This window comes from Archocentrus centrarchus, chromosome 4, assembly GCF_007364275.1.
Source record: "Archocentrus centrarchus isolate MPI-CPG fArcCen1 chromosome 4, fArcCen1, whole genome shotgun sequence".
Taxonomy (NCBI): Eukaryota; Metazoa; Chordata; class Actinopteri; order Cichliformes; family Cichlidae; genus Archocentrus; species Archocentrus centrarchus.
In genome coordinates, this window is record NC_044349.1 from 13,629,458 (window position 1) to 13,653,610 (window position 24,153).

General features: G+C 40.7%; 1 protein-coding gene across 3 annotated transcripts in view; it reads right to left on the reverse strand.

Annotated features, from left to right (window-relative positions):
* Positions 1 to 23,776, reverse strand: part of kank3 (KN motif and ankyrin repeat domains 3) — a 39,185-nt gene extending 15,409 nt beyond the window's left edge. For 2 of the 3 annotated variants that reach the window (XM_030727335.1, XM_030727333.1), the window contains exons 1-3: positions 23,648 to 23,776; positions 792 to 865; positions 92 to 164 (exon numbers count right to left, since the gene is read on the reverse strand). In XM_030727335.1, the coding sequence (XP_030583195.1) occupies positions 92 to 128 (37 nt within the window). In that variant the 5' untranslated portion in view covers positions 129 to 164; positions 792 to 865; positions 23,648 to 23,776. The remainder of the gene's footprint in view (positions 1 to 91; positions 165 to 791; positions 866 to 23,647) is intronic. The other variant, XM_030727334.1, reaches the window with a different exon arrangement.
* Between the last annotated feature and the right edge of the window lie 377 nt (positions 23,777 to 24,153).

Consider the following 24,153-nt stretch of genomic DNA (forward strand, 5'->3'; position numbering starts at 1 on the left):
ATGAAAATATTCACATTTTTCTGGACACAAAAATAGACTTGATATTAAGCTGGAATTACAGTAACACAGGCTTCTTCGTGTAGTTTCTTACCAGGCAGCTTTGGAGTAACTTGCACAGACTGAGTCATTTTTCAGCACCCACACAGCTCTGAATCAACACCTGGCTTAAAGAAAACACAGTGACATGAATGCATTTGTTATGGATGACCTTGGACCGAGACCAAAGGAAATCATGGAATCTCTAAAATACTGAAGAGTAGTGAGTTTCTGTAAGTGGAATTTAAGCTACCACATGAAACTTTTGTTCTTAATAGGATACATTTTACAAACAAATCTAACAAGAACTAGACAATCCAATAGGCTCCATGTCCTCACTTGGTGGATGATTGAGGTTACTTTGTAGGATTTTTAAACGAAGCACACAAAGGCCTGCAGTAAATTCTCTTTTTATGGGTTGTAAGAACATGTAACAGCCTGTAACTGAAATCAAAAGACTGTGAATCCCCTTCTTTCAATTAAACTAACTCAGTTAAACCTGTCTCATAGTTAGTTGCTGTTATTCAACCTTTTTTAAGGTTTCTTTGTTCAGCCACAGTAGCGGTCCCTGCTCCTATTGAACAGCCTGCTTCTTCAAGAAATAAAAAAATGCTTCCTGTGCTTCAGAAAAGCTGCTAGTTCCCAACAGCAGGTGGAAAACTTTGCATAAACTGGAGACCAGTTACAAAGGAAAGAAGGAAATTGAATCTGAACGTGATGGACTGTAATTTCAAAACGGCGTGCTAGAGGTTTACCTCTCTCAGCCGCTCACTGAGCGATTCACGCAGCTGGAGCTCAGGTCGGTTCCTCCTCCCTGCTTCACACCCCCCTGTGAAACAGACATAACTGCCATCACAACACTGAGGCACACTGTTAGAGGAAAACTCAATAAACTGATAGGCAAACATGGCAGATGTTTCTGGATCAGTTTGCTGCAGATGAAAGTGATGTGAATTATCACATCTGGCTTTAACAGAGGCCAGATATCACATAATCCTAAGTGAGAGCATATTTTCTGGGAAAATGGTGAGTCCATACTTAAGAACACTGAAGCTGTTCCACAGCTTTATGTTATCCCAGTAACTTAATCACTGCGTTGCCTTTTTCCTTGTTAATTCATTACCCACACTGCTACTATATACATGTTGATGATCAGTGATTAAAATGCACTTGCCAGGGTTTTTTTTTTTTTTTTAATGTATTTTAGCCATTATTGCTGAATAGGACAGTAAAGCAGACAGGAAAAGAGGGAGAAAGAGCAGGGGAAATGACATGCAGGAAGTGGAAATTAAAAAGTTGTGCTGCGGAGTGAGGCAACTGATGTTTAACATTAGTGATCAAAGTAAATTATCTTTAAGATTAAAGTAATCTGATGAGTTGATATCAAAAGGTTGGGGCCGGCTGTGAGCCCATGCCCATGGTTGTGCTTTATTATGCTAACATGTCCCCTCTCTTCCTTCACTTGCATCTCTTCGTGTGTTTGTGCCAACAAGGATGTCAGAGAAAAATGAATGAGGAAGAGACCCAAGGGGCAGAGGAGCCACCGCTGCCAAAACACAGATCATTGGCTCACTTTGGTTCAATTAAATTTATTCTTTTGTTGTTGTTGTTGTTGATCAGTGAGCACTGTTCCTGCCATACAAAAGAATCATTAAAATTAAATGAAAGTTGCCAGCCAACACAAAGACATGAACACTTCAAAACCTTAAAGTTGCCTATTATTTATAGATAGTCCTGTGAAAGTCTTACATATAACATTGTTAGACAATCACTAATAGTAGTATTACTTTAGGCTTTTAATCTTTAATACTTTTTTTAAACCTTCTAATGTATGTATTGATCGGAGTATATGTTATTTCTCAGACTGTTTATGTATTTGCATACCTGGACAATAAAACACTGCGTAGCTGCATAATGTGTTTGTCGACTGCACTATAAAATGAAAGCAAAATCTGGCCTGTATTTTATGTGGTGTTGGATTTATCCCAGTCAGATGGTGGATTATGTTGCATCTCACCGTGCTACTGCTTTTAAATATGTGTTGATTGCTGAAGCCTCTAAACTCCATTCAAAATAATGCTTACTTAACCTATCACATGTGGAGGCAGGCAAAGCATATAAATGTAACACCACTCATCAAAAGACATGTAGGATACACCTTTGTTTGGGGTGGCTGTGGCTCAGGAGGTAGAGCAGGTCACCTACTGATCGGAAGGTTGGTGTTTCAATCCACAGACTGGAGTATCCTTGGGCAAGATACTGAACCCCAAGTTGCTTACCGATGCAACTGTCATAGTATAAATGTGCGTGAATGTTAGATAGAAAGCACGGATGATCCTCCATGATGGTGGAGAGGAAGCATAAATTAGCATAATGAGAAGCAACCCATGTAAGCCCACTTTATCACAGAATTTATGTGCACTGCGGTACGTCTCATTATCACAGGTACAATGATTGTGGCTGCTGTCAGTTACAGTGTTACTGACATAAACCTTGTTTTAGTGCAAGTCTCAGTTTCAAATTTACACCAAAAACAAAAGGTATCTGCAACACAATGTACAGTCTCAGATACAACATCCTGCCCCACACTGCACACGCAAAACTTTAGAATACATGTAGTCATTCATGTAGTTTACAACACACACTGTTGAAGCCATGCACACACGTTTTCCAGCAGCCTTAAGCACATTCCTAACACATGCTGTTGAAACACGCCAGTCGTCCTTCTAGCTGACTGCTGATAACCTATAAACACACAAACCAGCTGACAGCTCAGACTATAAACACACACACACACACACACACACTCTTTACTGTCAAAAAAGAAGCCTGTAAACATTCACACAGGCTGCTGACTAATTATTCAAACTCATGTCAGAGGTTATTGTGGTTGACTTGCTAGTACGAATCTTCAGCACAAAGAAAAAGAACGAATGCAGCACTGATAAGTGTTTCTGCTCAGTGTTGTCATATCATCCACTCCTCTGGACCCTGTACTACAAAGCAAGTTCAACATACCCAGAGTATCTATCCATTATCTGGCTTTACTTACCCTAACATCAGAAACCAGGCTAAGCGGCCATGTGAGAGCAGTTATCTGAATCTGAAGTTAACCCAGGGTTTATTAATCTAGCTTATGCCCACGAAAGAGGTGGCATTGGCATCTGACCAATCACAAACATGGACAGGTCTACTGGAAGCAGGTGTGCTGATTTTACAAAGTAAGATAAAACTGCAATATATTCTTTTTAAATTGTGGACAGTAAGAAGGTATCAATGTTCTGTCATTAAGACGTGAGAGAATTAGATGGGTTACCATGGTTATTTTATAACGTTAATAGATGTGAGTAATACAGTTTTAGTTCTTATCCTTTCAGCTGCAGCCTTGTGGTAACAGTCTAAGAGTGAGTAAAGAATGAATATAAAAACAGAATTCAAACAAAGGCTTAGAATACAGGAAAATTTGATATAAGAGCCACAAGTGCTTTCAAGAATCTATTCCAGCATTTCTTACTGCTCATCAGGGAAACACAGACTTCAGAGCCTCCTATCCATGCACAGAGGTCCGAGGGATCTTCCAGGAATGGTGACGCCATTTTCCGGAGAACCGATTGGTCGGTAGGTGGTGATTTCATACCTGGTGATCTCTAATCTCAAGCGAGGTTATGTTCATAATACTGAAAAGCCAGGGTTAACCCTGAAGTTACATGGATAAGTAGCACAGGCCTCAGGTTTGCCTCGGTGTTTCGGTCAGACCACAGCAAACACAATGCTGCGACGTCTGTGCCAATTAGACAAGCTACACAAAAGCTTTTTAAAGACGTGGCCTCAACCAAACCAGAGAAGTACTTTGGTTTTAAACAAATCCAATACAAAAACTCAAACACGAGCTAAGCAGAGCTTGTAAACAAGTCGCATAAATCTCGATTCAGGGGTCAGTTTTAGTAACATGTAATCCTCCCTACAATTTTTGTCTGGAGCTCACAAATTTAAGTCTCAGTGTCGCTTGCTTTAGTGAGGTTCAGTTACGCTGTTGTTATTGAATCCAGTTACTTTTGAGTCACAATGTTTTTGTGTTGTATTTTTTCCTTCTTCTTGCAGACACTGGTATTATGTCCATATTTACTTGTATGACGTGGTTGGATTACAGTTTCAGTAGAGCTGTTTTAACTTGCTGAATGAGAGAAGGAACACTGCTTAAAATATATATTTTTCATGATTAAACTGTTGGCTTAACAGCTCAAGGCTGATGCCAGTGATGCAGCAATTTTAATACGATTCTTTCAGAAATGTATCCACTTCAGATAATGAATTTACCATACAGAGCAACACAGAGAAAACAAACTGAAGAAAGTACTGTAAACAAACAGCTTCTGCAAGAGGCACCACTGGGGGTGGGGGGGCTTTCACCCCTGAAAATCAACACCACATTGGATGCTGAGATGTGTCTCTGTATGGCATTATTCATTAAAAAAAAAAAAAATTTTTCGCCCATTGTGCTGCAAGTTAATTCACTTAATTAGATCGTTAAACAAACAGTAATGAACAGCAGAAGCACAACGCCCAAGTCTCTCCTTTCTCTCCTTTTTTCTTTCACTTCTTCCTCATCATCTCCCTTCATTTCCTCCCTTTTCTCAGCTCTTCTCCTGTTCGTCTTAACCCTCCTCACATGACTTATTCCTTCTTCTCACCCCCAGCTATCCACAAGACAGGCGCACACACACACATTTCCCTCAGCTCCTCTCAAGTGTTGCTGTTTTTCTCTCTGATTTGATGACAGCAAATTACAGACTGCGGAAAGAAGCTGCATTCCTTCCCTCTACCCCCCGAGTCCTAACCAGCTGAGAGCCCCGCTGTCAAGTCTCACACACACACACGGGCACAAGCATACACAGTCTGAGACTGGCACAACACAAAAAACACAGTATCCACAAAGATACACAACTGTGAGCTGTTTTAAAGGCCACAAAAAAAAGGGACTATTTTCACACAATTGTTAGTTTTTAGTTTTTTAACAGTGTAATTTTGAGCACTGTTTTTGTTTGTTTGTCCTCTTTGAATTTGTACATCTGCCAGTAAAACTGAAACACACTGCTCTGAAACCTGAATCTGATAACGTGGCCGGCTGCTCACGTGCAAGGCAGACAAGAATGTCTTTCAGTGCTGGAAATTCAACAGTATTTTGTTTCACTGTACATTACAGGTACAGTGTGAAATTTCTTACTAAATTTCTTAAAGTCAGTTGTTTACGAGCAGTGAAACATGCTTTGTACTCAAACCTGAGGAAACTATAATCCTGTCTAAGTAAAAAAAAAAAAATTATAAGAGTGATGAAATGAAGTAAGTTAAATTACTTTGAATAGGGGAATATTAATCTATTAGATTATCTAAAACTATCCATTAATTTTCAAAAGTAACCTTCCCAACAATACACTGTAGCATCCTACACAGATTCCATTAGTTCATTTTGGTAACTCTGGCTCCTCCTGTGTAGGTCAGGTTTAGATCAAGTAGTGCTTGTTTTATTGTTAGTGACACATCATTTTAACTAAGTCATCAAAAAAACTTTAGCACCTCAAATGTCACACTAGAAGTATTAGTGGGCAATTGTGCCAGTTTATTTATTCACAAAACAACACAGATGCTAATTAAACCACATTGGTCCTCTGTCTGATTAAACTTACACTAATGCACAAAAGGATTGAACCACACCTCTTAGTCATCAAATTCAGCTGTATAAAAATCAAGCATCTAGCCACGCAGGCTGCCTTTACCAACATTTCTGAAAGAATGGGTCATTCTAGAGAGCTCACTGAATTTGAGCATGGAACTTTAATAAAATGCAACACGGTTGAATCAATAATTGCAGAGCTCCAAACCTTACGTGGCATTAACATCAGCACAAAAACTGTGCACTGGGAGCTTCAGCGGAATGGGTTTCTGTGGCTGAGCAGCTCCTGCAGATTGCCCGGTAGATGTCCATGTCAAAAAAACTTGGCTTTTATGCCACATTTTTTAAATTCCATGCTAAACTGCATTCATAGCTACCACAGTTTGATGCTGGTAGACAGAAACCAAATATTTAAAAAATAAACCCTGTAAAACTGAAGTTGATCAAATGCTCCAACGGTCTGCATTTTTAGGTGCTTTCGATACATGACTCACGTATGTTGAAGCACAGCGTCTAATACATGCAACATGTCCAAATAGCCACTGGTTGGTGCTGCTGAAATAAATGCTGGTGCTACAGTAGTTTTTATGTCATTTTCACTGATTGTATTGGAAACATAAAGGCCAGTTTATAACTGCTGTTGTCTGCTGGCACAAGCTGTGCTTCGGTGTCATTACAGCTTGTTGTTCACTTATTGATTTTTGGAACTTGACATGGGTAGGTTGAAGACACAAGTGTCCAATTGTGTCTTTAGTGTTTACCACCACTTCAATGATATGTGAGTAGAGGGTCACAGAGGGGGACATGGTGCAACAGTTTGAAAACCGTTTAAAACTCACCGATTTCTTTGCTTCCTCTTTGGACTACTTCTACTCCTATAGCAAGTTTTGTGTGAACGGTGACACCTATCATTCAGGGGAATATTGAGTTTATCACAGTGCGTGCTGGTGAAGGACTCTGGTGGTGTCACAGGTGGCGTGCAACACAACCAATGTGGCAACCATAAACAAGCCATAATATCAGATCCACAAATGGCCCACATGCACTCAATTCTCAGTGTGGCCACTGGGTACACAAACACTGATGATGTCATCAGGATGTCCTCTGCACGATCCATGGATGTGACACAAATGATGTCTATGTGTAAGAACAGCAACAGTTTTCATGCAGGACATTCAAAGTGAAACTAAAGTTTGATTAATGGAGGGGTGTCCATCGTACGGTGGTGGCCTTATGCATCAAGTGACACATATCATTTAACCAAGTCATCAAAAAATAAAATAGTAACCTTCAGGGGCTTTGTGTCTGTTCTACAAGAGCAAATATAACATGAACATGAGCAGTCAAAATCACTAAACTTCAGCACACCTGAAATCACCTGAAAAACTTCACGTCTGGGTTACATCTGTAATACAGTGACCAATTTTTTTTTTTTATAGAAGCCAGCCGTTGATCTTCTAATGTGGAAATTAATTTAAAAGCTCCTCATCTGATTATTCACATAAAAAACAACTCAACACAGCATTTTATTTTCCATCATCTAAGTTTTACCTAACTAAATTTGCTTTTTCTGTTTGTGAAAAAGCAATTTAAACCCCCCCCCCCAAGAAAACATGGAAGCATGATGAGGGATGAGGTATCCTGTAATCCCAGCACACACTCGTGTTATTAACAACGACTGGAACACTGGTTAGTCCAGCTTCATGGAGGAGGAAATGTATTGGTCGGAGAATCGGGGGCCATGTTTGAAACAATGACCTCATCCCCAACGCCACCCTTTCCCATGAAGGGAGGCCAGTGAGAGAAAGTAGGAGAGCAACGAGGAGGCACGACCTTACAGATGAGAAGGGCTAAAGGGGAAGAGAAAAGCATCCTCCAACATCCTCTCTCTGACAGCACGTTTTACAATCTGACTGTTTTACATGAAAAAAAAAAAAAATATTCAGAAACATGGACACAGACTAATAGAACACAAAACCACACACACTCCTCAACTCCTGTATGGAAAACTTTCACTGGAATAATCATTCTTCCAAGAACTTTCACCATTTTCAGTCCGCTGAACTTTTACTCCAAATCTGGTTTAGGTCTGGATTAAATTTGTTGATGCATGATCAGTGCATTTTTAGCTACATAACGTACATTTTAGATTCAACAGAACTTGCAACAGCAGAGGAAAACATCTCTAAATAATTGCAGACACAGCCCAGAAATGTCCAGAATAACTGAGCTTTTCTAGAACTTCAATCTTTGCTAGTCTCTGCTACATGGATTGCAGTTTTTCTAATTCATGTATATTTTCCTCATCCCTTTGCCTTCTTCTCCTCCTCTTCATTTGCCACCTCCACCACTGCTCTCTCTTCCCTGACTCCACCTCATCCTCTTTCTCCTCACTTCAAGCCTCATCTCCCGAACTGAAGTCAGGGCTCTAACACGAACACGTGCATAAATATGCTTATTTATTCCTGATATTGTCACAGTCAGCAGGTTAGACATGCGACCCTCCCGTCTCCAGACAGCTGACAATGATCCGGCTAAACAACAACAGCTGGATATAAGCTAACAGCTAATGCTAATGTTAGGCTAAGAGTACATAAATGTGAATAGCTAAACAGCAGACTGACAACCTACACTCACTACAGATGAACAGCGTTGTTTGTCCTACAGAGGCCACCATAGCGAGGATTATGTGCTTGAATTGAAAGGGTAAGAAACAATTCAGCTGACTCCCATCTGCAGTCTACTCACATTTAATGGTGAAATTTTACACACTGTACCTTTAAACAAAGCTCATAGCACATTATTAAAAATTCCAGCTACTGAAATAAAGATAAGAGTTTCTGTAATCACTATTTTAAGTTTTAAGAATGAACTCTGAATTTGGCGTGTTCCTTAAGAAATGATTAATTTTCAAACTCTTTACTTCCAATCTTATCATCTGTAACCTAAAACCAGCTGCTGATCCTGAGCTTAATCACTTTCACAGGCGAAAGAGATTTCTTCATGTTCTCGTCCTCATAAGGACAATTAGGCTGAATAGAAACTAACACACACACCACGAGCACAAACACACACCACACACACACACACACACACACACACACACACACACACACACACCCACACAACAAAGGAGGCCTCTCTACTGCTTGGATAAGTCTACAGTTTCCTGAAGGAAGCCCACTACTCCCCCAATAAATTCCCAGCACCACACACCTCCATGCCCCTGTGAGACCTCCTATTGTCTCCCAGTAGGAACTGGGAGGAGGGGGTAGAGGGTCCTGCCAGGAAGCCCATCAGGCCGTCCTGAAAGCTGCTTCCTGAAGGCAGCAGGAAAACACAGAGCAGAAGACAAGCAAAGCTGAGAGCTGAACAAACAGTGTGACACAAAGAGGTATCCTGCCGCCAACAACAGCACTGAATTTGCCATCACATGATGCATCACACTGAGGTTAGATAACATGTTATCACATTTGGCAAGAACTCGAGTGTTATAAGTGTTTGTGTGCACTGAAGCATTCGCTCACAGTGACACAGGGGTCACCTCTGGTGGCAGGATTTTTGCCACCAGATGCCATTTCCTGTGTCATAAATAACATCGAGTTCACCTCATCAACATCTTGTGCATCCCGTCATGGACAGAAAAAGAATGTTTTTTTTTTTTAATCACAATCGGTTGACTTCAAACATCACATGCGTCCCGCCTCCCCCTCCCTCTTCCTTTCTAGATTCTCCAGCAAACACAATCATGCAACATTCAGCCTCCACAATGAAGCATTATGCCTCTTTGGTGGCGATGCTGTTTTTTGAAAAGTTTTCTGAGGCTTGCTTGTTTTTTTCAGACCATGCAACCCACTCACCCTCCTCCCCTCTCGTGGTCCCTGCCTCCCTACCCTCCTCCCCCTTTCCAGGTTCAAAATGTCACAAGTGAATTCAGTAAAGTCATGGGGGAAGTTTTAACATGAAGAGACTGAGCTGCTCCCACGGTGGATGGGAAGATGAAGAGATGCAGCTGAATTAAGGAGAAAGGAAGGCCACTGTCCACAGATGGCAACATCGAGTAATGACTTCAGAAAATCCCACTGACTTCCACTTCTGTCAGAGCTCATCCATCTATGATGTTTAACACATTTCTAGTTGTCTGGGAGTAAAATACTTCACTGTGTCCTGCTTCCTTAGGTGTCCTAAAAAGATTATTATTATTATTACTACTACTATTACTATTATTACTATTATTGTGACATCATCACTTCAAATGCCAAGACAAAATACAGACTGTTCATTGACACAAAATGAGTTGGAACTACTACTGTCATCTGTACATGACTTTATACAGGCTTTTATTATTAGCCCTTCATCTCCTCACCCTCTTTTGGCCAAACTCAGTTACCCTCAGAAGCTGAGAATGAACAAAGTCTGGTTTCTGGAGGAATGTAATACAAGCATAACTGCAAATTTTCCCATCTGCATTCCTGATCTAAGGATAGTTAAACAATTGCTCCTCATTCCTGATTATACCAGGATACTGTTTCACATGTAAACAACTGTTGTCTGTTTTCACTTTTTTGAGGAACTATATCCATGCTCACATTTGTATACTAAAACTATAGTTCAGATTGACACCATACATGGACAAAAGTACCTGGAGGAAACTGCTCGGTCATGGAAGCACATGCCATGTGCTTCCAGTTTTTTGTGCTGGTTGTGATGCCAGACTAGGTTTGGAGCTCTGCAGTTACTGAGTCAGCAGAGTGTTGGCAGCTTTTATGCACTCCACTCTCAACTTTACGTGGTCTGCCGTTTTGTGGCTGAGTTTGCCCTGCTCCTAACACTTCACTTCCACAGTACCTACCACTTTACAGTTAATCGGTGGAATACATAGATGGAAGAAGAATTTCACCAACTGACTGTTGCAGTGGTGGTATCCTGTAAAGCCTCAAATATACTTTCCACATTTACAACTCTGCTAGGGTCCGCTCGAGTCCGAGTGATGTAGATCTTATCGTCAGACGATGAGCAAGGGTCCATGCAGACTTCCACATGCCTGTTTTTTGTGACTACATGGACTCGTCCATGGAGAATTACAATTGCACCAACTATGCATGCGCCACAGACAGCAGATTTCAAGCGGAGAGAAATGACTACTCGGCCATCAGGTCTCCAGCTGTCTGTGTCCGCAGCGGAGTATAATCAAGGCATTACAGTCGTTACAGAGCTCTTTAGAATGATCCATTCTTTCATAAATGTCTGTAAAGGCAGACTGCATGGCTAGGTGCTTAAATTTTATACACCTGAACTCAAAGGTTAAGAGGTGCTTCCCAATACATTTGTCCATATAGTGCAGGTAAGGCTTTTTAATTTAGCAAGCAAATTAAACTAATGAATGGATTCCAGTTTGGGCCAACTAAAATTTCAGTGTTCAAAGTACTAATATGGACTTCCTCTTCAGTGATGAAGGTCATGAGTACCGGTGTGCCTCGCTTGGGAAAAGTTGCACAAGGGCTGCTTGATTTGGATTTCTTTGAAATTCCAATAATTCAAGTGGAAAAGCAAGTAGAGATAATTTCATAAGACCAGGGTGTGTTTTTGACTGTGAAGCCACTTGACGAGGGTCCCAGCACCTCATGAGACCTGCATTAAAACATGTGTAGAGTGAAGGAAGGCTCAGCCCTGGTGGGTCACCTTCAGGAAACCATGTTAGACTTTTACTTCCTTTTAGATAGATCCTGCTGACCAAAGCCTATCATTCCATCATCTGGCTAAAACAGCCCAAGATGATGGAATTCTTTTATGTTGATTATCTTTAGCAATTGTTTTCATTTGATTGATCATCCAGCCATTTTCCTCTGGCAAAGATTTAAGACTTCATCTTTTATTACTAATGCTATGTGTTTATTTCTGAAACCAATGATGGTATTAGGAACAGCTAGAAACACTTCCTGCACCGCACCCAGTTTGTATCCCAGCAGCCAGTCAGCCCCTCCCTCAAACAAAGCAGCGTTCATAAATCAAGTTTACCTCAATCAGCCAGTTTCCAGCTCTGACATCACATTGCCTTTCAGACTAACGTGCCTTGTTCTCCCTCTGTGGTGACACAAACCCTCCAAGTCTGTCCCCCACACATGACAGACTGAATCCTTGTAGAAGCTTGTATCTGGGTCAGTAACCAGCCAGATTATTAGCATGTATGCTGCAGGTCTGTCGCTCTCCTCATTTCCTTTTTCTGTAATTCATTCAGCTCTTCGCTCTTCTAGCCAAGCAAACAATGAAAATAATAAAGCAGCTCTTGACATCTCTAAAAGACTTTGCAGCTGACCCAGATATCTGGTCACAGATTTGTGTTTAAGCACAGACTGTGACCCATTTGTCTCCTCACAACAGTAGCTACTGGAGCCTCCAAGATGTTTGATTGTCATAACTACAGTACAAGACCAGATGTCAGCTTGTGCTGCCTCATGCCCAGAATCTACTAAAATGCATGGCTTATTGTACCATTTCCTTCACTGGAGGACATTATGATAGTTCTGCATCTCCTTGATGGAGCAGGTCGGTATAATGACAAGCAGAGGATGTACTGTAGTATTAGGCTGTAACTGTCTTTGAAATGTCTCTCTACACTCCCAAGAACACCTTCATCTGCTCCTGCGGAAAATACATGTTTGTGGGCTCTAATTCAGTTTTCCATAATGCAGTGATTCAGTTAGCTCCTCGATTTGGCTCAGCCTTTATGGCTGTAGTTCCACTAAGATGCAATTTGATGTCTGGCAGGGGACTATGAAATTTCATTGAACATCTTGACACCCTGTGGCTGACCCTGCCAGGTGATTGTAATGCAAGGAAAGTCTGTCTTTGATTTAGTGAATTTATACTCTCCTTTTGGTATTTACTTAACAGTTTTATCTAATAATTGTTCCCCATCATTATTTCAGCTAGTATCCTTAAAATTAGCTATAAACACCTTTGAAGTTGGCATTTTATGGCACTTTAAGTCTGCTTTTGGTGACAGCACGTGAAAACCTAAAGCTTTCATTTTTGTACTTTTTTGTTTCCGAAAATATCAAAAGATCTAGATTAACCTGCAAAAACAGATTATTTTTATGTTTTTTTTTTTAATTTTTCTATTAATTTTTAACTTGAAGATGTCAAACTGCATCCATTCCTTGAATTATTGTGGTTTAGTAACAATGCAGATATAATCACTTGTAACATGTTCACAGTGTTAAAAAAAATTCTAATAAAATGCAGAAACATTTACAAGAAACCATCAAATCAATCACAATCACCACAGCGTTATCACCACAGGCTAAAACGGAAAAGTCGCCAGCATTACTAAGGGGGCAAATTTCACTGGCCGACTGGCCAGGTTGCACCAGTTGAGGTTGCAAACACGTGACCACTAATCACATGTTAAGCTGGACGTATGACAATCATGGTGACAATGTATGATTAAGTGAATAAGCCCCCAGTCACACAGGCCTAGAGAGCAGTCTATGGCCGTCTGGCAACCACCTGTCTCTAGTGGAAAATGTGTATTCCCACCGTTTGGCTAAAATCTCCTTCTGATTGCTTTGGTCGCTAGCCTATTGCTGTGATCATAGTTTGAATGGAAGTGACAGACTTGTCTACAAAGACTGTTCAGCTACTCTCCGAGCTGTGGTAAAACTGTGAAAAGTGAAACACAAACCTGAAATGGAGACCATTTGCCTTCAAAGTAAAAGTTATACCTCAGCACTGCAGCCAAAAGTCACAACTTTTACACTGAAGGTGAAATTTCTCCTTATCTGGTTTGTGTTGCACTTTTTCAAGTTTTAGTACTGCTCAGCTAGTAGTGAGCATTTGCAGACAAACATGGAAAACTACAGGCAACCGTGGCAATCTGCTAGCAATCAAAGCAATCGCTAGGAGGTTTGTGGTTCAGTACCTTCTTTACAACTGATTTCACCCAGCAAGAGCCATCAGCCTTCAGGAACCACTGCCAACCAGTTGGAGAATCCACATTTTTCTACAAACCAAAAGTGGCATCGTGTCCATTATCCTCCCGAGGCCTTAATGTCCTCTATAGTGGACACCAAAAAAACGTTAAATTGAAAGGTGCTCCCCCCCCTTGGTTCTCAGGAGGATATGATGGACAACTTGTGACGTCATGCGTACATTGCTCAAGACGTCACATGAGAAACCTCAATAGGCGTGTGTGCACTGAGCAGGGGTTTTCCACTCACAGTTGAGAGGTTTGCTGGATGAGTATTTGGGGCAAAATTGTATGCTGTTTGTTAGTTTATGCATCAGAAACTGTTCAGTAAGCTAATTTTTTCATAGTTTTCATAGACATAGTTTTGAGAGATATTTGCAAACTGTGAAGCTAAGATAAGAAACATTGGAAATATTGGAAAGTCTGGATATTTGGGATTGCTGATCTGCATCTTTGAACGGCTTTCCGGTGCTGTGTCACTTTTACATCTGAAGACTTCATACCATTTAAATATTAGTGAGACCCATTTGTCACTGAGGAACTTGAAGCTAAGGTTTTCAGAGTGTTTTCAACATGTTTAAAGTTGGCAGAACGTTTCCACCATGTGTATTTTTCTTTTCTTGTTTATTTCAAGAAACTCATGACAGCATTTTTTACAAAGCTCAGTTTGGGGGAATGACCCAGTGAATGCCATGATTACCACAGGGCTGCTGATTCGAGTTAGATATGTTTTGCTTATATTCCACTCTTTGTTCACTCCACGTTTCCTGTTTGCCTCTTCACTGTAAAAACATGCTAAAGCTCAGTTTCCACAATGCACCAGCAAGCTGGAGCCTATCCCCCGCTGTCACTTGGCGAAAGGCAGGGCATACCCTGGACAGGTCTCCAGTCTATTACAGGGCTAACATATAGAGACCAACTATTCATGCTCATAAACACACCTATGGCCAGTTTACAATCACTAATTAACCTTACCCCAAGCAGATTTTTGGACTGTGGAAGGAAGCCGGCGAGTGCTATGCAAGCATGAGCTGAACATATGAATTCCACACAGAGATTTTCTGGGAGAGAAAAATGCTGTCATACTTGGTACAGAAGCGGATCAGAGGGGGGGAAAGATTGTTTAATCCAGCTTTGTGCGGGCATGTGGGTGTTTGTCAGGAAGGTGAAGTTATGGAGGGTCGGACTTTAGAGGTGATGGATACCTTAGGGTGCTAACACTAGTTTAATCTCAAGGTTTTTGGGATAAATCATCTTGCTGCTGGATATGGCCAGATCAAACTCCAGGAAGACTAGCAACCAATATGCGGATGCTAAGAAGATTAAACTAAAGAAGACTTAGCTTTATATAAAACGTAAATTGAATGCAGTCATCAGTTATAACTTGTAAATCATTTTAAAGAGTGCCCTAAGACATAAACCATTTTTCTATAAATACCATAAGAAATGGTCACCCTGATGGGGCATACAGTATTGGGCAGCGTGGAGTCCTGTAGAGTTTGTCTCAGGGCTGAAATATATAAAGGATTAAAATAGGCTATAAAAGTTGGTTATATATTTTGTAACAGCATAGGGAAGTGAACATGCAGTGTTAGAGCCTTGTTAAGTCTTTTTATATGACTTCACAGGGCAGGGTGCATTTCCACAGTCACCTCAGTACTAACACAACATTTGTTCCACTATAAGCTGTTGAACAGAGGTGACCTCTGTACTGAGCTGTTCTTGCTTCGCACTTAGAGACATTTCTCAGGCAGAAATGGATAGATGGCGTCAGAGAAAGTACAAATACAGTTTTTCCTCCTCTTCCCTGTTGAACAGAAGTTTCATTGTCTGATCAAAAAATTGAAAGTCGAGTCGGAATGTTTTGGTGACGCACAACATTTCCAAAAGCAGTTAAGGTTCATTTCTTTCAGAGATCTAATCTTTTAGATGCTCATGCCACAAGGGTCAAACTTAGACTGTCATTCTCACTTTACCAACTTTCTGCAGTGAAAGGATACAGCCCCTAAATGGTGGTCAATGTGTGGCTGAGTAAAGACTTTTAGCAAATTTGCAGCCAGTCTTCAGTAAGTTTGGAGTTTTCCCACCCTGATGTCAGTGCACAGTCTGATGGCTTTCCCAGTATTGCCCTGCTAGTACTTGAGTTGTTGTTGGTATTTTTAGCCTGTTTTTCATTGAGTGTTTCTCAGACTGCATAGATAGCAGAGGGAGGAGCGTCTGATTGGACCACAGTGGTAGACCTCGCTGGCATTTCCATGATATGGCATTCACATTGGTTTAGATGGCAGAATCAAATGTTGGCAAACAAAAATCACTTCAAATGTGAACAACTGAGAGACCACCACAGGTTATTTTCTACATTGTTCACAATGCCACTGATCAGTTTAACTCTGATCCATCTCCTCTTCCTCATGTAAAAGCCATTAACAAGATGTCCTGAATTATCACAGCACTTTCCCTCGTGATCGTAACGTCACTGTTTTTTTTTTGTTTTTTTTGTTTTTTTAAGATAACTGAGTTTTGGTAGCTACATCAGATCATTCATGAGTCTGCGTGCCTGATAGCTGGACAATATTATAAAAGGTCAAAAGGAAAGATCACAGATGATTGAATTTATTTAACAAGGAATGACGATAATAAAAATACGCCGACAAGGACAGACGACAAATTTCAACATAATTAAGTTAAGCTGATCAAGTTACATTTCTGAAAAGCCATGACTTTAAAACTGACATCTTGGGATAACAATATAATGCAAACTCAATCTGGGTACAATTAGCTCAAAAACTGAACATGAGCTCCCAAAATTGTTTTAAGTAAATGACTCATGATCCCGAGACTATTGAGGCAAATACGAAGACGAGAACCAGAGCTGCTCTTGATTCCTGTAAATATCTACCAATGTCTACCAACTCACAGAAAGAAGCTTCAAACTTCTACCTACAGTAACACCATTACTGTTACACTGTGTTTTCTCTACCTTTTAAAATCTAGATCTGGATATAGAAATCTAATCTTTTAAGAGCTACCATTTAGCAGAAAGTGTTGATTTCCATTGTAAAGCCTGGATGCCTCGCACTTGAAGCTAATTGCTCTAGATGCAAAAAAAAATGCTTGAGCTTTTAAACTTTCAGAAAGCTTTGAAATGCAGTCAGTGGATATCAACTCAGTGTGTGCACACTGGAAAACACAATGGTGCATGGCCTAACAGTGAGAAGAAAAGCAGCGGCATCGTGGTATATACACGAATCATAAAAAGAGTATCCAGGCTGGCGCATTCTGTGATTACAACCCCAACAGTCAAAATTTTGGTTTTAGTTTCCACACAGTTTCCTTCAGAGGATCCATGAACCGTTCCTTAGAGTACCTCACTGATAACTGCAGGGCCCTCTGATGGAAAAGTTGTTGAGTCGCAAAAAAATAAATAAATTAGTACATGAGAATCTGAGAAACTCTTTATTCACTTCCATTTTTCCTCTAATAACATGGCACCTATCAAACCTATCAAAAAACGGGAGTAAGGGTAAGACTATCAAATTTATCAGTGTACATTTTTGATATGCACTCACTGAACACTTTATTAGGTGTTCAAGTTGTTAATGTAATCTAATCAGCCAATCACATGGCAGCAACTCAATCCAATTAGGCATGCAATCATGGCCAATATGACCTGCTGAAGTTCAAACTGAGCATCAGAATGGGAAAGAAAGGTGAGTATTTCAAAAACTGCTGATCTACTGGGATTTTTCAGCACAACCAACTCCAGGGTTGGTTGTGCTGAAAAATCACAATCTCTTTTTCAGACCATTCTGAAAAATTTCAGAATGGTCTGAAAAAGAGACCAAGTGAAAATGCCTTGTTGATGTCTGAGGTTAGGGGAGAATGGCCAGAATGCTTCGAGCTGATAGGAAGGCAACAGTAACTCAGCCAAGGTATGCAGAAGAGCATCTCTGAGTATACAACATGTCAAATCTTGGAGGAGATCGACTTCAGCAGCAGAAGACCACACTGGGTGCCACTCCTGTCTGCTCTGAACAATAAGTCTTGATTTCTGCTGCAACATTCAGATGGTAGGGTCAGAATTTGGCATAATTTTTATTCCTCTGGCTGCTGTTACACCTGAGTTTCCCCTTTGCGGGACAATAAAGGCTGTTTCTTCTTCTTCTTCATAAACAAAATAAAAGCTGCCTTATATCAACAATTCACGCTGCTGCCAGTGGTGTGATGGTGAGGGGGATATTTTCTCGGCACACTTTGGGCCCCTTAGTACCAGCTGAGCATCACCACAGCCTACCTGAGTGTTGTTACTGACCATGTCCATCTATTTACGATCAGTGCACCCATCTTCTGATGGCTGCTTCCAGCAGCATAACACACCATGTCACAAAACTCAGCCTCAACCTGGTTTTGTGAACATGACAGTGAGTTCACTGTATTCAAATGGCCTCCACAGTCACCAGATCCCAATCCCACACCTTTTGGATGTGGAGGAACATGAGATCCACATTGTGGATGTGCAGCTGACAAATCTGCAGTAACTGTGTGACGCTATCATGTCAACTTAAACCAAAATCTCAGAGGAATATTTTCAGCACCTTGATGAATCTGTGCCATGAAGAATTAAGGCAGTTCTAAATGAAAACTGGGTTCAACCGAGTGCTAGCAAGGTGTGCCTAATAAAGTGTCCAGTGAAAGTGTGCCCTTGTCAACTCACTTTTGTACTCTAATCTGTGATACTCTCCAGTTTGCTCACGCTTGCATTATGTTCCAACTGACATGCTCCTGGACAAAATTATTCCTGTAGCTAATAGACCAGGTAATTACCTATGGAGCTGAAATATTCTCACAATGTTCTCAGGTGTTTTATATTGTGGTTAACTCATTAAAAAAAAAATTTAAGTTTGCAAAAAACCCTCTTGTTCATAACAACAGACACAGAAGGGTTCATGCACAGCTCTCCATGTAGCTGTAGCTGCAGAAATACTCACAGACCTCTCTAGTAGCCAACCTTTTAGGGGACGGGGAGCCAATTTTATTTATTTTTTGCTACATATGGGTGTGGTTCTAGTGCGTGTCAATCAAAAAAGATTCAACGGTAATATTCCCACAGACCTGCAGAGAGACTGATGATGGAGCTGCTTTTTAACTCAGTCAATGCTACTTAAAAATGGACGTGAGAGGAAACTACTGAAATAGGCCAACATAAAAGTCTGAAATTCAATACAGAGTTCAGGGAGGTTTCGCTGCACACAGTAGCCTCTTGTGTGCTAACCTGGTTTGTCTGGAGTTCTGTGATTCGGGCAGACCAATACAAAAATTGAATTCTGCATGTAAGGGTGATGGGGTCAGTCTTTCCACAGAAGGATGGAAGAAAAATTATTTTGTTGAGTTGTGTGATTACAGATGCTGAAGCTTAAAAAAAATTAGTGTTCTGATGACATTTTACATTTCAGCCAAATCCCCCTACAAAGACAGACTTTGGTGCCTGATATTCAAATTTCAAAGCACCAGGTTGGGTATATATATATAAACAAATATGTCAAAAAAAGCCTCTCTTTCCCAGTCATAATTGTTACTTTAGAAGTCAGAATCTCATAATTACCATAACCAAGATGTGACCTTAACGTGGCACAGAATGCAAAGGAGAACAACAGCGAATGAAGTATTGATTTAATGCCCGGGCTCAACTGTGGCTGTTGTATCCCAGTACGTGGCCCGGTCAGAACATGCCAGTTTTATTTTTTACTTGTCCCGACACTGCTGCGTCCAGCTTTCTCTTTCCTCCCTGCATCATGTCACCGCAGTGCACTGGCTAACTCGCAGGCTTGCTAAAATTAAAGCCACTTGTAATAAAGCTAAAAATATGACCGCATGTACTTTATCAAGCAGTGGGACTCATGAGCACAGACTCAAATGTGATTTAGTTCTGATTTAATAAACTGTTCTCCATTAGCTCCGAGGTGTAAATAAGGCAGGAATGCATTAATTAGGAAGGCTGTGTTTATTAAAAAAGTATAATAATACTGTCAGTGAGTATCAGAGTGTTACAGTGACCTCCTGACTCCTCTAACTAAACTTACTCCCAAGCTATTTTTGAGGTGGCAGCAGTAAGTCAAACCCTAGGGTCCTGTTGCAGAAAGGCAGCTTCCCCTGAGACAGCACCACAAGGTTATAAAGAGCTTAACACAAATTCAGAGGAGCTTCTCCTCATCAGCTGCATCAATTTCCTACTTTCACCCTTCATTCAGAGATTTAAGGACATATTTGCTGCAACAAACTCTTTGATTTTAGTTTGCTGAAATTAAAGTTTAACAAAAACTCTGATATTTAACCTGGATATGCCACAGTGTTGCTGTTTTAATCCCAAACCAAGAAATGAGCTCCTGATTTTTTTCTACAATACATCAGTTAACCAAGAGAGAGCTGACAGCCTGAGAAGAAATCTTATTTCATCTGTTTGTATCCAAAACCTGATGGTTACAATATCCAGAATTCCTGACAATAAGGCGGTAACGACTGAAGGCCCGCGACCGCTGCACTGCTTCACCTGCTTCCCTCATGATTCCTCTTATTCTGACTTGTGCTGAGCACAGAGTTCACAAACAGACGCAACAACAGCCAAAAACAAAGAAAGTGAGTGAGTGCAGGACACAGCAACAAACTGGTTTATTCCATGAAGCGTAAATGATCAACAGCCACGACGTGTGTGTGTGTGTGTGTGTGTGTGTGTGTGTGTGTGTGTGTGTGTGTGTGTGTGTGTGTGTGTGTGTGTGTGTGTGTGTGTGTGAGAGAGAGAGATGTTGACTGGTGGCAGCACAAAGCACTCTTCCACACACAACGGGCTCAAAAGGACAGAGAATCATAACTTGTCTCTTGGTCTGGTCCACAGATGGATCTGCAGATGTTTCATATTTTTCTGTTAGGTTTCTCCAGAGGGGTATAGATCAAACACAGGTCTACACAGCCAGGCTTTGCATTAGCTGGCTCGACAAAAACCTAAAAACCCCAGTTGGAGATAAGATAGTTGGAAGTATCTTGATGGTGTTTCTCAAATTGCTCTGTTAAGCCAGGCTTTCTGTTTCAGGCTCTGCGTGTGCTCACATAAGAAGTGGCGTTTTACAGGTCATGTGACTCTCACAAAATCATCTCTGTGAGTGCCGCCTTCTGCAATCGGACATTATTAGATGGTGATAATAAAATGATTTTAAAAATCTATAAAGAACATTTAAAAAAAAAAAGAGTAAAATGCAACACTGTTGCAAATGAAACAAGATGAACGCTGCAGAAAATCGCACAGACAGGTGAAATAAACATTTTAATTCAAGTTAATTATTTTAACCTTGAGTGCGCTCTCTGCACTTCTGTTTATTTCTAACGTGTCACCTCCGTATTAGAGCTCTGAAGCTTTAAACTGGATCCATTTAAGCATTAAAGGTTACTGTCCCACAGCCTAAATTCAAGAACACCAAATGTGACACACTGTAGTTGAAGCAGAATCTGGGCTTATCCAGGTAAATTCAAGGCTAACCCTGGATGTTCTGTACTATGAAGGCGGTTCACTTCTAACAAGGGTACATCACCACGGTAACTTATGCTGCAGACCTGACCTGCTCCTGAGGCAGGTTATCTTTAGATTACAGATCAAGAGGTATGAAATCACCGCCTACTGACCAATCAGTTCTCCAGAAAAATGGCGTCACCTTTCCTGGAAGATCCCTCAGTGCATGGATGGGAGGATCATCGAGCCTTTAAAACTGGGTCTGTCTTTCCCTGATGACAATCCGGAATAATTATAAAATCTTCATATGCAAATTTATTCCCTGACTATTAAACACCACTGGGCCTGCAGCTGAAAGAATAAGAATTAAAACTGTCCCGTGCACATCAAAATATTCATTTAACAATTGTAATCCATCAGATTCTTCCCAGTTTGAATGACAGAGCAGTGATACTCTGTTAACATCCACAGTCAGCATTTTTGCCAACTTTCCTTCCGATCTTCAAATAGGACAGGTCTATATTAAACTCAGAGTTTAATATACACCTGCTATATTAAACTTTATTAATATAGGTCTTTACCAGTCTTTCTAACCAAAGCACTTACAGCTGCACTCATAAATCCTGGGTTAACTTATCAAGCTGATAACCAACTTTGTGTGACTGCTTAGCCTGATTATTATTATTTAACCAGAAAGTCTCATAGAGCTGTCAACAGACACCTGGCAAGATAGCAGCCACAGAAACTCAAAACATCTAAAAAATGCTGCAGATACAACATAAAATACAGGATCTAAAACATACCATATACAAACACCCACTGCTAGTGTTGGAGTAAGTGAATCCAGATAAGAGAACGATACCCTGGCTATGCTGACTTTGCTTCATAGTAGAGGGCTCTAGCATTAATTCATTTCTATCACTTTAACCAAAAGGTACTTCCAACCCAAAGCAGGAAAAATGCCCACTTCCTGTTTCATTATTCCAAGTGAATTGGGGGGGGTTTAAACCTGGCACCACTTTTACAGCAACACAATGCCACACCACATCCAAAATTCTTTAGGCAGTGTACTCTTTCTGATTTGCTTGCACCTGTTAAGATGAAGGCTAAAAGTCACGTTGAGTTGTAAAAAAACAGCACGTTTGTATCAAAAAACTGCAGCAAAGCTTTTTGTTGTCTAGTAAACCTTCAATTCATGAAAGTGTGAATACAAAAAGAAAAAAAAAATGGGGGCCTTCCAGGGTAATATTTCATCACCTCACTGGTATTTAATGTAACACACCCCCACCAAGGCTGCCACTTGGGATTTTTTTTTTTTTTAAGCAGTGCTGTTTTCAAGCTGAATATCCGGAGCTGCGGCTGCTGGCTGTCCATCATCCCAAATGATTCATAATCAGAGGCTGACGAAGCCAATAAAGCCACAGAGAAACCAGGCACTGGAACGATCAAAACTCCCCAATCACAGTCAGTCTGTCATGTGAAATGGATTCCAGTGTCCTTATTTTTCAAATCAAGTTAGGTTTCATGTATCTAGTCCAGGTAAAGTCTGTTCTACTTTGGACTTTAATAACTTTTTTATGTCAGAAGAAACAGTCTAATCTGCATGGTTCAAATGCTGCACCTCTGAACTCTTTTCTGCAGCTTCTCGAAATTTCTGTGAAGAAGAGATGCATTATATTTATAAGACAGGAAAGCAGCCAGGGGGACAGAGATTGGTGGATGTGGTGAGGGGGGGGCACATTCAACATATCTAACAGGAGGCTGGGGGGGATTTCCGTCCCATAAAGCTGCCTCACCCCACCCACAACAATGTCTGGCACAAAAAAAAGATGTTCTCTGCTTTACTGGAGCTACATTTAGTCCACTGTACATGTGAAGAAGCTGCAGAGTGTTTCTGCAAGGAGAGGGTAAAAGGTGAGGGGGGAGGCCAGAGATAGCATTTAAAGATGTGCACTGATGTGGCTCCTCTGAGGCTTTGTTGACAAGTCAAAGCAACAACAACTACATCACAGAAGATATCAGCTGTTAGAAGATCACTGACTTTAATGCCATCATTTCTAACGTGTGATAGTAAAGAAGCAATGGCTCTCAAAGCAAATGTGGTGGAGAAGAAAAAGGCCTGCTTAGGAAACAAAAACTATTTTAAGTTTGCCAAGTTAGTGGTGGATGAGCCAGTGCAAGCCACATCCACACGGTGAGTTCAGTAAACTCTAAATAGACACTGAGTAAAACTCTAAAATTCACATTTACAAGGCATTTAAAAATAATAAAATATATTTTTAAAGTTTTTCTATAAAAGTTGCAGAGGCGATCACACCATCACACATTATCAATAACCCACTGTAACAGTTTGCAGCAGCCTCTGTTTAATAAAACACAGTTACGTGTCTTTGTTCAGAGGCTCGATCAGTGCAGCAATAATCAGCTCATCCATACAGACATCGACACCCCCCCCGGGGTATTGATTTCTTACCTTCCAGCGTGTCTCCGTCCAGTCACACTGAGGCTTGTCATAACTTCAGGAGAGGTAAGAAAAGTTTGGGAGGAGAAGGAGGAGGGAAAGAAACTCCTACCCCCCCCGCCCGACTTCAGCACCACGGTCAAGTTACCTAAAACATGTAAAACGTGTTTCCCGTGTAGGATTTCAAAATAAAACTCCCACCTGGAACTAAAAAGAGTTTGTTTTTTTTTTGGGGGGGGGGGGGGGGGGGGGGGGGGGGGGGGGGGGGGGGGTTATGAACTTTTTTTTTTTTTTTTTTTTTATGAACTTACTTCCCTAATCCTGTCTTCCTACATCACTTTAACAACTTTCCATCACAACTTTTGTTTTGGACATCACAGTTTTGGACAGATGCTTTGGGGTCAGGGATGTCCCTGAGTGATCTTCTTTTATTTATATTTTTAATTATGTATTGTAGAAGTGGCTTTCAAAGACATGGCTTTTATCCACATGATTTTTCATAAAGATCACTCTCAGAA